This window comes from Mobula hypostoma, chromosome 1, assembly GCF_963921235.1.
Source record: "Mobula hypostoma chromosome 1, sMobHyp1.1, whole genome shotgun sequence".
NCBI lineage: Eukaryota > Metazoa > Chordata > Chondrichthyes > Myliobatiformes > Myliobatidae > Mobula > Mobula hypostoma.
The window spans coordinates 218,834,533-218,852,310 of NC_086097.1; the positions used below are offsets into that span (position 1 = coordinate 218,834,533).

General features: G+C 39.9%; 1 protein-coding gene across 1 annotated transcript in view; it reads left to right on the top strand.

Annotated features, from left to right (window-relative positions):
* Window positions 1–16,173, top strand: part of prex2 (phosphatidylinositol-3,4,5-trisphosphate-dependent Rac exchange factor 2) — a 401,147-nt gene extending 384,974 nt beyond the window's left edge. Inside the window, exon 40 of the mRNA XM_063064762.1 lies at window positions 11,919–16,173. Coding sequence (XP_062920832.1) covers window positions 11,919–11,961 — 43 coding nt within the window. The 3' untranslated portion in view covers window positions 11,962–16,173. The remainder of the gene's footprint in view (window positions 1–11,918) is intronic.
* The last annotated feature ends 1,605 nt before the right edge of the window (window positions 16,174–17,778 follow it).

Genomic DNA, 17,778 nt, shown 5'->3' on the forward strand with positions numbered 1-17,778 from the left:
AACCTTGTTTGTTGCCCTCAGCCGGGACAGTCTGAACAGCCTCCCGTCTGATCTGGTGTGGAGGTAGACATCATCAGTTGATATTCCAAAGGCGTGCTTCAGCATGACTGCGAAGAAGATGCCAAACAGGGTGGGGGCAAGCACACAGCCCTGCTTCACACCGCTGCGGATGTTGAAGGCCTCCGAAGAAGAGCCGTCGAACTGACCGATATCCTTCATGTCTGTGTAGAATGACTGAACTATCCTGAGGAGCCTCGGGGGACAACCAATCCAGGCGAGGATTTTGAACAGGCCACCTCTGCTCACAAGGTCGAAGGCCTTTGTGAGGTCAATGAAAGCGACGTAAGGTGGTTGCCTTTTCTCTCTGCATTTCTCTTGTAGCTGTCGAAGGGAGAAGATCATGTCGATTCTGGACCGTTCTGACATGTGTCTGTAATTCCCTTTACTCCACTGTAATACTAATAGATGTGACTTTAACTTCTCCTTCTCAAATTTCAGGGTGAATTCAATCAAATTATAAAAGCAAACACGAGGAAATCTGCAGATGCTGGAAATTCAAGCAACACGCACAAAATGCTGGTGGAACGCATTAGGCCAGGCAGTATCCATAGGGAGAAGCACAGCCAATGTTTCAGGCCGAGACTCTTTGTCCTGACGAAGGGTCTCGGCCTGAAACATCAACTGTGCTTCTTCCTCAATCATGTTATGATCACTTGACCCCAAGGGCTCTTTTACCTTAACCTCTCTCATCAATTTTGGTTCACTGCACAACACCCAATCCAGAATAGATGAGCTCAACCCCGAGCTGCTCTAAAAAGCAATCTCATTGGCATTCTAGAAAATCCCCCTCTTGCAATCCAGCACCAACCTGATTTTCCAATCTACCTGCAAATTGAAAACCCTCATGACTATTGTAACATTGCCCTTTTGGCATACATTTTCTATCTCCCATTGTAACTTGTAGGCCTCATCCGTACTACTGTTTTGGGGTCTGTATACAACTCCCATCAGGGTCTTTTACCCTGAAATATAGAATTGTTGTTCCTCTCCTCACCTTGTGGTGCATTGAGCAACGATCTTTGCTGTTTTCTTAGCACTTGCCTGCGTTTTTTTACAAGGCCGTGTTGCCAGCTTGACGCTCAACCCAGCACGGATTGAAAGCGTGCAAAGAGCCAGCCAGACTTGAACTACTCACCTCGAAGTCCAGTGCAGATGCCACTACACCACCTTTTAATTACAGTATACAAGCAACATACTGTATATACATGAACATATCCCTATTAATAAAGAAATGGAATATTCCACTGTGTATGGAGGGAAAGGCACAACAAAGCCAACCTGAGCAGATCAACTCATTTTAGGACCCATTATAAGAACATACCGGGGATGACATTGAAGTGCCTACACTCAGTGGAATGATAGCTGACTGACAAGGCAGTGTTTGTGAGTGAATGAGCGTGTGTATGGAGTGCACTTACCTAGTTCTCTCTCTCACAGAGGAAATCGTCAAGTATTTCTGTTGAGGATGATTACAGCTGATATCCACTGTCACAGCCATGGGTACTTCAGTAAGAAACATTATTTTAAGATGATAAAACAATCTAACGATCCTCAAAATCTGCAAACCCTAGTTGCAGACTCAGGACATGAGTGCAGTTCCCTTTTAAGAATAAGGAAGCGGGGAAGGTGTGCTGGACTACAGTGCTCTCAGAATGCAGAGGCCTTAAACCCCCCCACTCCCTAACCCCTGAATACTTTACAGGCAAATGTACAGTCTCTGGAAAATAACAGTTACGATATCAGAGCAAGATTGCTGTACCAGAGGGACATCAAGGACTGCTGTGTACTTTGCTTCATGGAAGCATGCCTTGCCCCTGCAATTTTGAATGCAGCACTGCAGCTGGAGGCTTCACCGTCCACCAAAAAGACAGGTCACCTTTTCAGTCTTCTAAAGGTAAAGAAGGTGGAGTTTGCTTTGTGATTAACCTATTGCAGTGCACAGACATGACTGTCCTGTCTCAGTTCTGTTCACACCACCAGGAACACTTAGTGGTCAAGTGTCATCCATTTTATCTGCCGAGGGAGTTTTACCTCCGTCGTCCTGGCAGTGGTGTATATTCCACCTCTGGCCAGTGTGAGTCAGGCACTGCAGGAGCTGAGCAATGTGATCAGGAGACACTGAGTAGCATACTCTGAAGCCTTTCAAATTATTGCTGGGAATTTCACCCAGGACAGTTTGAAGAATTCTCTAAAATACTTCCACCAACACATCAACTGTGGAATCAGAGGAGCCAACACACTTGACCTCAGTTACACCACCATGTAGAACCTTTACTGTGGCAGCCCATGCCCACACTTTGGAAAGTCTGATCAGCTGGCTGTACTCCTACTCCAAGCATACAGTCAGGGCCTAAAGACCAAAGCACCAGCTGTGAGGACCAAGAAGGTATAGCCAAGGGAGGTGGACGAGCGTTTACAGGACTGCTTTAAGTCGGTGGACTGGACAGAATTTGAGGATTCATCTTCGAATATGAATGAATCCGCCACAGTTGTCACCAACTTCATCAAGACCTGTGCGGATGAGTGTGTGCCTTCAAGAACATACTGGACATACTAAACTAAAACCCTTGGATGAACCAGGAGATTTATACTCTGCTGAGGTCTAGATCTGTGACATTCAAGGTCAGTTATCCAGAACTTTGTAATAAGTCCAGGTACGACATATGGAGGGCTATTTTAAGAGTGAGAAAACAATTCTGATTGAAGTTAAATATGGAATCCAATTCACGTCAGCTCTGGCAGGGTATGCAGGCCTTTATTTTGTACAAGGTGAAACCTAACATCAGGAGGGGCTGTGATGCTTCACTCACGGATGAGCTTTTATGTGTGCTTTGAAAGGTAGAATAAAACTACACCTGCGCAAATTCCTGCAGCATCTGGTGACCCTGTGATCTCTGTCTTGGAGGTCAACATCAGAACATCTTTCAAAAGAGTCAAACCCTGCAAGGCATCGGGCCTTGATGGTGTATCTGATAGGACACTGAAAACCTGCGCTAACCAACTGGTGGGGGTGTTGAAAGATATCTTCAGACTCTCACCGCTGAAGTTGGAGGTTCTTGCCTGCTTTAAAAGGGGGATAATTATACCAGTGCTCAAGAAGAGCAGGGTGAGCTGCCTCAATGACTATTGCCCAGTTGCACTCACATCTGCTGTGATGAAGTGCTTTGAGATGGTCATGGCCAGCATCAACTCCTGTCCAAGCAAAGATTTGGACCCACTGCAGTTTGCTCCTTGCCATAATAGGTCTACAGCAGATGCAATCCACTGGCCCTCCACTCGGCCTCAGATCACCTGGACAATATAGTACCTATGTCAGGCTGCTGTTTATTGATTACAGCTTAGCATTCAACACAATCATACCCTCAGTTCTAATCAATAAGCTCCAAAACCTGGGCCTCTGTACCTCCCTCTGCAAGTGGATCCTTGACTTCCTCATTGGGAGACCACAGTTAGTGCAGAACGAAAATAACAGCTCCTCCTTGCTGACAATGAACACTGATGCACCTCAAGGATGCATGTTTAGCCCTCTGCTCTGTGGCCTCTACACACATGACTGTGTGGCCAGGCACAGCTTAAACTCCATCGATAAATTTGCTGATGACACGACGACTGTTGGCAGAATTCCAGATGGTGACAAGAAGGCGTATAGGTGTGAGATAGATTAGTGGTTGAGTGGTGTTGCCACAACAACCTCACACTCAATGTCAGTAAGACCAAGGTACAGATTGTGGACTTCAGTATTGGAAAGGTGAGGGAACACACACAAGTCCTCATCAAGCAGTAGAAAGGATGAACAATTTCTACTTCCTGGATGTCAACATCTCTGAAGATCTATCCTGAGCCCAACATATTGATACAATTACAAGGAAGACATGACAGTAGCTGTATTTCGTTAGGAATTTGAAGAGACTTGGTATGTCACCAAAGACCTTCAGAAATTTCTACAGAAATTGCTTGGAGAGCATTCTAACTAGTTGCATCGCCATCTGGTATGGAAGGACCACTGCACAGGATTGGAAAAACCTGCAGGAAGTTGCAAACTCAGCAAGCTCCATCGTGGGCACAAGCCTCCTCAGCATTGAGGACACCTTCAAAAGTCGATGCCTCAAAAAGCTGCCATCCATCATTAAAGACCACATCACCCGGGGCATAATCTCTCCTCATTGCTACCATCAGGGAGGAGGTACAGGAGGTTAATGACACATGCTCAATGTTTCTAGAACAGCTGCTTGCCCTCTGCCATTAGATTTCTGAATGAACAATGAACTCATGTATGCCACATCATATTTTGTTCGTTTGTTTTGCTTTTTTTTGTACTACTTATTTAATTTAATTTTATATGTATTTCTTATTGCAATTTATAGTTCATTTTATTACTTATTGCAATGTGCTGGTGTCACAAACAACAAATTTCACTACATACAGTATGAGAGTGATATTAAGCCTGATTTCTGACTCTGAGCACATCTGTAAGGAACGGTGTTGCAGGAAAGCAGCATCCACCATCTAAAATTCTCACCAACCAGGTCATGCTCTCTTCTCACTACTGGCATCAGGAGGGAGGCACAGGACCCTTAGCTCCCACGCTACCTGATTCAGGAACAGTTTCTACCCCTCAACCATCAGGCTCCATCAACTTCACTCACCCCAACACTGAACTGAATTCCACAGGCTATGGTCAACCTTTCACGAACTCTACAACTCATGTTCTCAATAGAATTTATTACTTGCTCACCTTTTTTTTTGTTTGATTTTGTATTTGCACAATTTGTTGTCTTTAGCACATTGGTTGTTTGCCTGTCTTTGTTTATGTGCAGTTTTTCATTGACTCTTTTGTGTTTCTTTGTGAATGTCTGCAAGAAAATGAATCTCAGGGTAGCATATAGTAACATATATATACTTCCATAATAAGTTTACTTTGAACTTTGTGTTGGATCATATGATGGTAAATCATGCAAACTATGATAAAAACCCACTAAGTGCTCAGCATTTGTGTAATAATGATCCTATAGAGCTTTTAACTCTGTCTAACCGTGACTTCAACTCCTATGAATTCATTCCAACTCTGATTCTGGAGACAATTTATCCTCATGATCAAACAAAATAACTTGCCCATCTGTAAAACTGATGTGATTAACTTGCATATTTTTTGAAACTACACTTTCAAAACAATCACACCTGCAACAATTGGTTGATGCAAACCCCTTCCGTTGTGATTGCCCATTCCATGACCAGTTTATTTCTTTTTGACACATATCTTCATGCAATTAATTTAATTAGTCCTGTGTCATTAATTTTCATGAAAAGATTGTTTTTATGGGCTCATCAACAACTAGAAAGGATTTTACTCTTTAGAAATTCTGCAGACATACGTAGAGTCTCCGTAGAGAAAGAAGATAATACAAATTATTTCCTTGGGTTCATCTAGTTTATGAAAGAAAATAACTCTTTCTGCCAATCCTTCAATTTACTGTCCTTTATTTTAGAAAATGCTTTAAGAAAGGTCCCGAGGTTTCTCATGGCATGCTTAAATAGGTGTTTTTGCATGATGGGATGAAACATCTTTCAATATTATTTGAATAGGTGAGAGAACATTTATCAAAAATGAACACAAGTAGAGGAAGGCTTAACACACCATGGATCACATTCAATTGTTGTGAACATTGTTGATTGCCATCTTGGATGAGTGTTGCTCGTTAAAAAAAGGCATCCGTTAGTCTTGCTAGACCATGGATCTGCGCCTGGAAAGTCTTCACTCTCCAGGGTGCAGGCCTGGGCAAGGTTGTATGGAAGACCAGCAGTTGCCCATGCTGCAAGTCTCCCCTATCCATGATACCAATGTTGTCCAAAGGAAGGGCATTAGGACCCATACAGCTTGGCACCAGTGCAGAACAATGTGTGATTAAGTGCCTTGCTCAAGGACACAACACGTTGCCTCGGCTGGGGCTCGAACTCATGACCTTTAGGTAGCTAGTCCAATGCCTTAACCACTTGGCCACGTGCCCACATGTGTTGCTTGTACTACTGCAGTTTTATCAGTTCTTCTCCACTGTACCAACATACCATTTTATGGTACACAATGGCAGAAAAAGGGTCCTTGTCTGAGAGTTCCATAAGGAATTTCTCTCAATAAATGTTTGCTTTTTCCATGTCTGCTCCTACCAACTGCATGGTGATCTAATTAATGTGATTTAGCTAAAATAGCAAAGAGCAATCACAAATACTGAAGATCAGTCCAGAGCATTCATGTTATCAACCATTGTCCTGCAGAATAGAAATCCGCTGAGCAAGGTCAGGATTCCTTAAACATGATACCACTCACCAGAAAATACCATGGCATTCAGGCAACACATTCAGGGTAATCATAATCATTTATATGTTATGATCATACCTGCAAAGTAAGATGTGAGGATACCAAAAGAGTACATTACTGAATAAATCCAGTCAAGAGAACTGGGTATAAAACAAAAAAAAATAGTAAAATGCTATTTTAAAACAGTTTTCTCTAAGCATGATGTAGTGTTTAACAGCTACATAAGAGGTAGTTGTAAACTTTGACAACAGTCTCCTGTCCCAATTAGGCAGCATAGTGTCCCAAATAAATGAAAGGAATCCTGGCTATTTTCTCAATTATTTTTTGGTCTTTAAAAGTTATTCCAAATAAGTGGTTATCCTAATTAACTGATGGCCCAGTTATCTGAATCCACTGTATATGCATTAGTGGTACTAGAGTAATCATGGATGATTTTAACCAGGTTAGCTATAATACTGAGGAGTCAGAATTCCTGAAGTGAGTACATGACAGCTTTTTGAACCAGTGCTTCGAACAATGAACTGGAGAACAGGCTTTTTTAGCTGGAATATTGTGCAATGAGAAATGATTAGTTATTAATGTTGTCATGTGGGGTGCATCAGCCTAGTATAACAAATACTGAAGGGGAAATAGTTCAATGGTGGAAAGCAAAACAGGATAAGAATAACATCAGATCCAAAGAGAAGTTATTTAAGATCCCCAGACAAGTGTTTTCTTTTTCAATACTTCTACTTCCTTCACCCATTCAGGCAATTAATTCAAGATTCCAACCACCCCACCGGTGAAAAAAATCTTCCTTAAATATCCTCTCACCCTCAACCTATGCCTTAAAATTTGGATACCTCTGCCAGGGGAAAACTTTCTCACTTTCTGCCATCTCAACTCAGATCTCACAGGCTCTAACCTTTTTGTAAGTTTCAAAATAATTCAATAAACTTGTTGAGATGGAATATCCCCCTAACAAAAGCAAACTATCTGTGATTAATCCCTGCCTTTCCAGGTGTTCATTAATTCTGTTTCTCCAATTGTTTTCTACTAACTTTGGTTCACTGACCTATAAATAGATGGCTAACACTCTCTCTAAATGGACTATCTCACTTCTACCCTTTAGTCCAGAGGAAGAGACTCACTTCCACAAATACTGCCTGACCAGGTGAGTTCCTCCAGCATTTTGTTTGTTAACCCTGATGCCACTGTTGAATAAAGGTACCATATTTCTTCCAGTGATCTGGCACCTCACCTGTGACAGGTGAAAACTTATAAATCCCTTGCAAGGCCCAGTATTCTCCTTTCTTGCCTTGCAGAGCAGCCTGGAGTAGACAGGCCCTGGGATTTTGCCCACTTTTAATTCCACTAAGGCTCCATTTTCATGATAATGTTCAAGAATTTCACCGCTACCTTCACAGAATTCTTCAAATAATATCCTTCTCCTTAAGGATGACAAATGAGAAGTATTAAGTTTAGATCTCACCTACATTCTCTGACTCCATGCACAGATTGTATCTTGCATGACTAATGGGCCCTACTTTTTCCCTGGCTTCATCATCAGTCCTGAAGAAGGGTCTTGGTCCAAAACATTGCCTGTTTATTCCTTTCCATAGACGCTGCCTAACGTGCTGAGTTCCACTAGCATTTGGATGTGTTATCCAATAATATAAAAGAGGATACTAAATTTTTTTTCAGATATATAAAGAGTAAAAGAGGTGAGAGTGGATATTGGATTGCTGGAAAATGATGCTGAAGTGACAGTAATGGAGGATAAAGATATGGCAGATGAACTTAATGAATATTTTTCATCAGTCTTCACTGAAGAAGACACTGGTAGTATGCCAGAAATTTAAGAGTGTCAGGGGCAGAAGTCAATGTAGCTGCTATTACTAAGGAGAAGGGCTTGTGAAGCTGAAAGGTCTGAAGGTAGGTATTGTAGGTTACCTGGACTAGATGGAATACACCCCAGGGTTCTGAAAGACCTAGCTGAAGAGATTTTGGAGGCATTAGTAATGATCTTTAGAATCACTAGACTCTGGAATGCTTCAAATGTCATCTCCCTCCTTAAGAAGGGAGGGCGATAAGAGCAGATGATTTTACAGGAAAGGTACGAGCATGGATAGGAGATTGGCTGACTGGCAGGAGGCAAAAATTGGGAATAAAGGTTCCTTTTCTGATTAGCTGCCACTGATTTGTGGTGTTCTGCATGGGTTGGTAATGGTACTACCACTTTTCATGCTATATATTAAGAATTTGGATGATGAAATTGATGGCTTTGTCATCAAGTTTGTGGACAATGTGAAGATAGATGGAGGCCAGGTACCATTGCGAAAGCTGGGTGTCTGCAGAAGGACTTAGGCAGATTAGGAGAATCAGCAAAGAACGAGCAGATGGAATATAGTGTCAGGAAAGTGCATGGTTATGCACTTTGGTAGAAGGAATAAAGGCATATACCATTTTCTAAATGGGGAGAAAATTCAAAAGTCAGATATGCAAAGGGACTTTTGGAGTCCTTATGCAGGATTCCTGAAAGGTTAACTTGCAGGTTAAGTCAGTGGTAAGGAAAGCAATTGCAATGGTAACATTCATTTTGAGAGGACTAGAATATAAGAACAAGGATGTGATGTTGAGGCTTTATAAAGCATTGGTCAGACCACAGTTGGAGTACCACTAGCAGTTATAGGCTCCTTATCTAAGAAAATATATGGAAAGGGGCCAGAGAATGTTCACGAGAATGATTCCAGGAATTATGGGGTTAATGGATGAGGAATGTTTGATGGCTCTGGACCAATACTCACTGGAGTTCAGGAGCATGAGGGAGATCTCATTAAAACCTATTGAATATTAAAGGACCTAAAAAGGGTGGATATGGAGAGGATCTTTCCTATAGTGGGTGACCAGAGTGTGCAGCCTTAAAAAGGGGGACATCCATTTAGAACAGAGCTGAGGAGGAATTTCTTTAGCCAGGGGGTGGTGAATCTGTGGAATTCATTTTTCACGGATGGCTGTAGATGCCAGTTCATTGACTATATTTAAAGCGGAATTGAGTGGTTCTTGACAACTCGTCAAAGGTTACGGGGAGAAGGGAATAATAAATCAGCCATGATGGAATGGCAGAACAGACTCGATGAACCAAATGGCCTTATTCTGCTCCTTTGTTTTATGGCCTTTTGCTCCAATCTCCCATGATTGCATTAAATAGAGGAGCTGAGTCAAAGAGCTGAATGTGGCTCATTCCTGCTCCATCCCACAGTACAGTGGTATTTGCTGAAAATGCCTGGCGGTGCGGACTCCATGAAGATGAAGGAGTCAAGAAGTGTGGAAGTGACCATCAATAAAATCTTCTCATGCTCCACAAATAGTTGAATCCAGACCATGTTTTAAATTTATTTTATTGTTTTTCCAGCTTTCCTTATTAATGGATTCATGTGTACAGTTGCAGACGTGACTTATTTTAAGAACATACGATGTATTTGATAAAAATGTGAAAATGCATTGTTAAATTGCCATAACAAATTTTGGGAAAACAATGTAGCAGTGTAATTAACTGGGAAGTGCCCATGAAATGGCCTCATGTTCTTCCTTTGTGCATTTTTCCATCTCCTCTGTCCCAAGTTTATTGCACAAAATGACATTTCTCAACACACATATGCACATTTTTTGTCAGTCAGTAGTGAATTATTTTAGAATTGTTATGTTAATGATAGGTATAAAAGGAAAAACAGAAAATGTGTAGAAAGGATTTGAAAAGAACAGTATATTATTCTGGAATAATGTTTAAAAAGCAAACAATAATATACTGCAAATGCCTGATATCTGAAATTAATGTAGGATATGATGGAATTTTCCCACACATCATACACCATTTATTTAAAGAGAAACAGATTCATTTGTTTCAGGTTGATGAACTGAGGTTTACAACTTTCTATTTCTGCAGATGCCTGATCTGTCCAGATTTCAGTTGTTAGTTTCTTTACCCCATGACAATAGTATATCAGGATTAATGGATCATTCTGGTTTTGGCAAGCTGCCAAAGCTAGTTGGCAAGTGAGGCCTCTCAGAAATCAAGAACAAGACCCTTAAATACTTGCAATGTATATTAATAAATTAGATGAAGGAGTTGAGTATGTTGTAGGCAGATGTGCTGATGATACAAAGATAGGCCAGAAAGCAAGTTCTGAGGAGCATGTAAAGCCTCAGCGAAGTGGCACAGATAGATTCAGGATAAGGGCAAAAATTGTAAGAATAGAAAATTGTTTGAGAGGTACGGCTGAATCCTGAAGTCCACCGATAGTTGGATGTTCATGTGAATGAAAGAGATGAGCACTGTTCAACATTAGCGGGCAGGTTCAGCAAGTGGTTAAGGAGGCAAGCAAAGGGGTGTAATTTAAGAGCCTGAAGATTTGAGGGGAAACCTTATTAAAACATATAAAACCTCAAGGAGATTTAACAAGTAGATGTCAGTAGGAAGAGAATCACATAGGTACAAAACAAAAGAACAGGCATTTTAATCTGGGGTGCATAGAAATTTCTTCTCTCAGGTAGTAGTGAATCTCTGCCTTCATGGGTGGTGGAGGCCAGATCATTAGATGTTTTCAAGCTGGAGTTAGAAATATATTGGAAAGATTTAGGAATTGAGGGTGATGGAGAATGGCACAGTGGTCAGCATTGATCAGCTATGATCATATTGAATGAAAGGTCATGCTTGTGGGGCCTGGGGTCTCTACTTCTGTTCCTATATTCTAGTGTTCTTGATATTTAGTAGAATGTGTTTTAGTAAAGTTTACAATGAAGTGTACACTAGAATAAAGTGAACTGTGATGTACAATAGATTAGATTAGATTAGATTAGATTCAACTTTATTGTCATTGTGCTGAGCACAAATACAAAGCCAATGAAATGCAGTTAGCATTTAACCAGAAATGCAAAGAATAGTGTTATTTACAAAATAACTGTGAATAAAAAGTAAGTGCTACAGCACACAAATATAAAAGTACTGAGACAGTACAATATGGATGCAATACTGCTTAGCGCTGTGATGTGAGGTTCAGCAGGGTCACAGCCTCAGGGAAGAAGCTCTTCCTGTGCCTGCTGGTGTGGGAGCGGAGGCTCCTGTAGCACCTACCAGATAGGAGGAGAGTAAAAAGTCCATGGTTAGGGTGAGATGCATCCTTGATAATGCTTTTCGCCCTGCCCAGGCAGCATTTATGTTAGATGTTCTCAATGGTGGGCAATTCGGTGCCGATAATCTGCTGGGCAGTTTTCACTACACGCTGGAGTGCTTTGCGGTCCGATACAGGACAATTGCCATACCACACTGAGATGCAGTTGGTGAGTATACTCCCAATGGTACAGCGGTAAAAGTCTGTCAGTATCCTGGGACAGAGGTAAGCATTCTTGATGCTCCGCAGGAAATAACTCATTATTGCAGGCCTTCCTGTGATGCAGTGATGGTTCACCTCAATCCAGTGCTTTATAATGAATGTTTAATAAACTTGATAACCAATGATGCTTTCAGCCCGTTCAATATGTAATGACTGTCATCTGTTTCCACCAGATTATACAAACTGTGTCAACCCCCCCCTGATGGTGATGCTTGAAGACACCTGCTTCAAAACTTGAAGATATCTGGGCATTGCTTCTTCAACTACAATTCAGAGGGTTTGCACTGTAAATAGTAGGATACTCCTGGCTTTCAAACAAGATATTGCTGGGAAGTGCTGGTGAAATGTGCTGCATTTTCTAAGATAAACCTCAGCTATTCAAACTGGAATAAATGCTTTTCTTTGCCACATCGAACAGGCACAAATTAGGGTGGTTGTTCAGTAAATTTCTTTTTCAAACCATGAAGCTAATTATTGCTTATTGTAAATTTATTAAGCATAAATAGGTTTCATTATCTATCAAATTAAGAAGCTTTAGTCAGTTTGTATCTTTTACAATCCTTTTAACTTTACCTTAAAGTATTAAGCAATAATTTGTTGATAAAGTTTTGTATATTTAAACAGGTTCACTATTTAGGATTATATTATAACTGGCTCTTTTCAGGCATAAGAACATTAACAAATGCACAGCAATCATTGTTGTTCGAAGCTCTCTACAGATGATAGCGAGTACGTGAAAAGACTGCAATATTACAAGGGGATTCTGATGTTTTAGGTATCACAGCCATAGTCTCTTTTTATCACCTCAAGGCTGAGATGATGTTATAAACTTAATCTCAGCCCCAACCCGAATTTGTTTATTTTAATGTGTTGGAAGATCACAGCCCTGTTTTTTCTCTTGCGTGTAGAATCCTCTGTGGCAGTATTTGTATTGTGAAATAAGAAAGGAGGGGTCTTGAAGCAGCGTCTGTTTTCCTTCATTTAGCAAGAAGGGAAGGTGATTCAGTTTCGCTTTTGCAGAAAATTAACTATCTTGCATACTGTATATTGTAAATGCATAACACTTGAACAAATATTCCTTTCATCAAGCAAACAATATTTAAATGCACAAAATATAAACTTTTACTGCCTTTTTATTAGATAGGAACTGATGTAAAATACATTTGCATTTGTATAATTAGGAACAATATCAGGTGACATTCTCTCAGGATTAAGACTTTTACTTACTAATGTGCAAAAATAACTTCAAGGTCTTATTCTTGATGTGGGTTTTTTTTAAGTATAACCTTATTCTCTTCTGTTGGCCAATTTCAGTGTAACAATTTATGCTTGCTTTTAAGCAGTTGTACTTTACGGTGAAATGGACAATCATATTGAAAGTAGCTAGGCATAGTTCTAATCTTAAATAATAAATAGTTGTATCCAGATAATTGGCTACTTGAAAAGCTATGACTTTCAAATATTTGAGTTTTACCATAGTGTTCGTGGACAGGTAATCAAACATTCCAAGTTTATGGAAGAGAATCATTTCACTTAGCTCATCATCTGGGTTAGCGATATGTTTCTACAAGGACTAGTTGCTTGTGTCCCATTCAAGCAATACTGTAATGACCTGAATAGCCTCCTTCAACACTCTAAAAACAATCAACAATTCTATGACTCCCAATTGTTACAAATACCCTTCTTTTTTTTTCCAAGCAAACACAAAACTACCTTTTTCATTTCACGGAGTCTTTTATCAAGTTAAAAATAGGTGTTCTTCTTATATTGATTGCATGCATCACATGGCAATAACTTTCCCCAATTACATTTACTCTGTGCTTTCTAAGCAATAAAGATGCAATCGGCAAACAAAATTCATTGGATCTACTGAGCCCTGTTTACTTTCTATATGTCCAAAATAATTGTTTCTAGATGAGGGTTTGAGGTTTTTGGGCCCACTTCCTGTTGAACGCCTGCCCATCAGAAAACTGGAGGGGCAATTCTTGTGATTCACACTAGCACAGGTGTTATTTCCCCATTTTTGCCATCGTCAATGAACACTGCACTTGCCAACAGAAACCAGATTATAGGTTGCAGCCTACAACATTGGCTTTCAGCTTTCAATGAAACAAATACATTACATCAGCAGTTACTGAATTGATGTGTCCCCGAAAGGTCGTTGCTTTGTGTTTCATAAATCTCACCCATCCCAGTCATTTCAGTATATTAAAAACCTCATTATTGAAGCAGGCCTAAGCATGGATGGCTTTAGGTCACAGATATCTAGATTTGTGCCCCCGTTTCAACTTGAAGTCACACGTGTCTGGTAGGGAGGGAGATCGGCCGGTCACTGGCTGTGGGCAGAGGTAGGATTGTTGTACAGTGCAATCACAACCTACAGGCCCGAGCACTGTTTATCCCGTCCTCTGCCTTTTCCCTCATGATATCCCTGTTGCTGTCAAAGAGAATAAAATAGCACTGCCTTGCTGCCCATACGATTGTATCTACTTAAGCTGCTTAATTAATCACAATTTAATACTTCTGAAAGGTGGGAATCACAATTTTCAAAGCAAGAATGTGGTATATTTCCTTTTCCTTCTACGGCACCTTATGATACATTTGGTGCATCAAAAATGGGTGAAATCCTATTGCTAGAAAAAATGTATTTTATTTCCCCGAGGACGAAATTCACATTTCCAAGTGCTATCATTGCTCCTCGGAGCCAGGTACCTGATAAGCTGTTTCCAGAAACTGCTGCTGCCTACAAATACATACAGTACATTAATAGGGGCACTTACTTAAACATTCAATATTACATCAATGCCTAGCACATTAACTATGAATGTTAGAGTCAGATTTATAGAACAGAATCTGAAGTATCAATGTTGTGTCCTGGGTTAGCACTTTCCCTAACCTAGTTTCCTGCAGGGGAAGTGACTGACCACTGCGCAATCTCACAACAAACCCAAGTTGTGTCATGTTTTGGAGCCAGTTGTTCGCTCTAAAACTATTATATGATAAAGCACTGTCTTTGATTTTTAGAATTTGTGAAATCATTTAATCTAATTTTAGCTTTACATGGTTGGCAGGAAATAGATGCCACTGATTTAGGACCTGTTTTACACACGATCTGATTTTGCCTTCTGACAGCGGGCTGCAGTTGGTTTCCTGTCAGTTTCCCACTGGATGAGTTAGCAGATAATTACTTCCATTACTTTACAGGAATATTTCTTTCTAAGTACTTTTAGTGACATTATGAAGTTAAGTATGTCAAACTTACATACTTTAAAATGTGTGTTAAAGAAACTGATAAACTTGATTTTATATAAATAATCTGCTGATTAGTATCAATATATATGGTTCATATTTTAAGTATTTTAATCTTGCACTAACTTGCAGAAATAGGATTGGAAGATGACATTGGGGAATGGACATTAGAAAAATACAGTCATATTAGTTCCTGATGTAGAATTTGCCTGACACAAGACTTTACTGTACATACATTCTGAATCAAATTTTAATCAAGATGGCAAAAGGTAAAAGAAGCAAATGATGTCACACCTTCATTATAAAATTCAGTTAACTAATAATGGAACCTGGGTCAGTCATATTCCATGTGGCTCGGAGATGAATCACAGAGTATATTTAATATAAACCAATATCACTTTGATAGATTTGCCAGAAATGTTGAGATTGTAGTACCTAATATTTTCTCTATATTTTCTGCAGTGACGGTGCTGAGGGATTATTGCAATGAAAATAGAAAATCTAAATGTAGTGGGGAGGAAATTTTTGTGAAGGTGCATTTTTGTGGACTTATAATGAAATCTTCATGATCTTCAATAACAATGCAAAAATAATCAACTTTACGTAGCAGAATTGTTCTCTTTCATTATTATAAATTAAATTATAAGTAAGAACTTATTTGTTCTCTGATAACTACATTATTCCCTTTGTTAAATGAAACATTCTTCAAAATGGAAGGTAAAATATAGAATCCAATTTCCTTTCATGTTCTTTAAATGCTTTAATATTTCATAAAGTATGATTTCAAAAGATCCAAATCAGGCTTTGAGATCTTGAACTATTTAACTTCCATTGATGCAATGGTACATTATTTGAATAAAGCCATTGAGAAAGCTTATTCTGGAAATAATTAATGTTTCTGAGTGTATTGACTGTGACTGTTAGACTGAGGGCTTTGAATTTCTGTAATGACTTATAACTAGCGATGTACCATGATGCATGTTAGTTCTATGTGTGTTACATTTAATCTTTTCCCTGATAAAGTTATAAGCTGAAGTTTGTATGCCTTTCAAAAGAATACCTTTCTCTGTAAATACATAATTACAGTATGCTGTGATATATTGTTAAATTATACTGACTATTTAATCATACTTATATATTAAACACTTAATGCAGGAATGGAACACAGTGTTTAAAGCAAAGCTGTTACATTTTCTTTATGTTTGAAATATATTGCTGTAGAAATGCAATTAAATTCAACTGATAATAAAAAAAATAAAATCTGCAGGATGCTACAATCAAGTGAATCTTCTAAAAAAATGTTTAAACTACAGTTAAAAAAAAAATGCCAGTTTACAAACTATAGTCCTGGATTTCATCGATGTCACCAACTGCTACTGATATCTACTGCTTTCTTCTGCCTGCTTTTCTGGTTAATATTAGAGTTCGGAAAGGTGCCTCAATCAATCATTGACTTAGATACAACCCTCAACTCATTCTCCCAATTTAAGACAGGTAATAAGGTTATCCCAAGAAACCACTCCAGGAGACTTCTTGGTTAGGCACCTAGCCAATGAAAAAGACATAAAGAAAACCCAGAAACTTGCAGACTGGTTAAACGACAAAGAAACTGGTTTTTCAGCCCACCACGTGCCTGCCAACCATCAAGTACCTTTCTATACCAGTCCTGAAGAATTGTCTTGGCCCAAAATGTCAACTGTTTACTCTTTTCCATAGATGCTGCCCAACATGCTGAGTTCCTCCAGTATTTTATGTGTGTTGCTATGGATCTCCAGCATCTGCAGACTCTCTCCTGCTGGTGCCTTTCTATACCAATCTCACTTGCCTTGGTGATTTCTGAAAGGCTTCTTTCCCAGAGTTTCATCAAAATACTGCACACACCAACAGCTCACACAAAATACTGGAGGAACTGGTACTGGTGCCCCTGAATAACACAGATGAGAGATGGAGAGTGAGGAACAAATTTGCTGCGGTAAGTCATCCACCCAGAATACTCTCTCATTTTATGTTCAGTACGTAACACATAGGGAAGCTTGACAGTAACCCATAAACGTCAAAACATATAACATATCCCTCCCACCTTATCTTAAAGGTTTCCAACCTTTCCTGTACACAGACCAGCTAGAGATTCAATCTGTCTGGAGGCCGCATGTTCCTGTGTGAGCACTGACAACCTGGGATGACACCAAAGTAATTTTATCTCTCGGTGGTGTAAGTATAGATCTTGACTTGGGTACTGTAAGCTCCTTCCGTTGAGCCAGGTAAGGTTTCAGTTCTATTGTTGGCTCTCCTTTCCATTTGTGAGTTACCATGTCCAGCACTTTAGGAGGAACAGGGTCAATACATGCGTGCTTCTGGACTTGCACCACAGTTATTGCAGTTCTAGGTACTTGTGTGAAATAAAAGGTCTCTTTTAAGGATGGCTTTGGAGCTGTAACAGCAGGAGAAGTCTGGATGCTCTATCAGCATTCAAATGGTGCATTGACCAGCTGTACTTTATGTTGTACTGACCTGCAGAGAGTAACAAAGCTCAGCATGGCATTTGACTAGCAGCCAGGGAAGGAATGCTCGCATAAGACCACAACACCATAAGACACAGGAGCAGAATTAGACCATTCAGCCCATTGAGTCTGCTTGGCTCTTCCACCATGGCTGATTCCAGATCCCACTCAACTCCATGCACCTGCCTTCTTGCCATATCTTTTGATACCCTGACTGATCAGGAAGCTATCAACTTCCGACTTAAATATACCAACAGACAACACACATCAAAGTTGCTGGTGA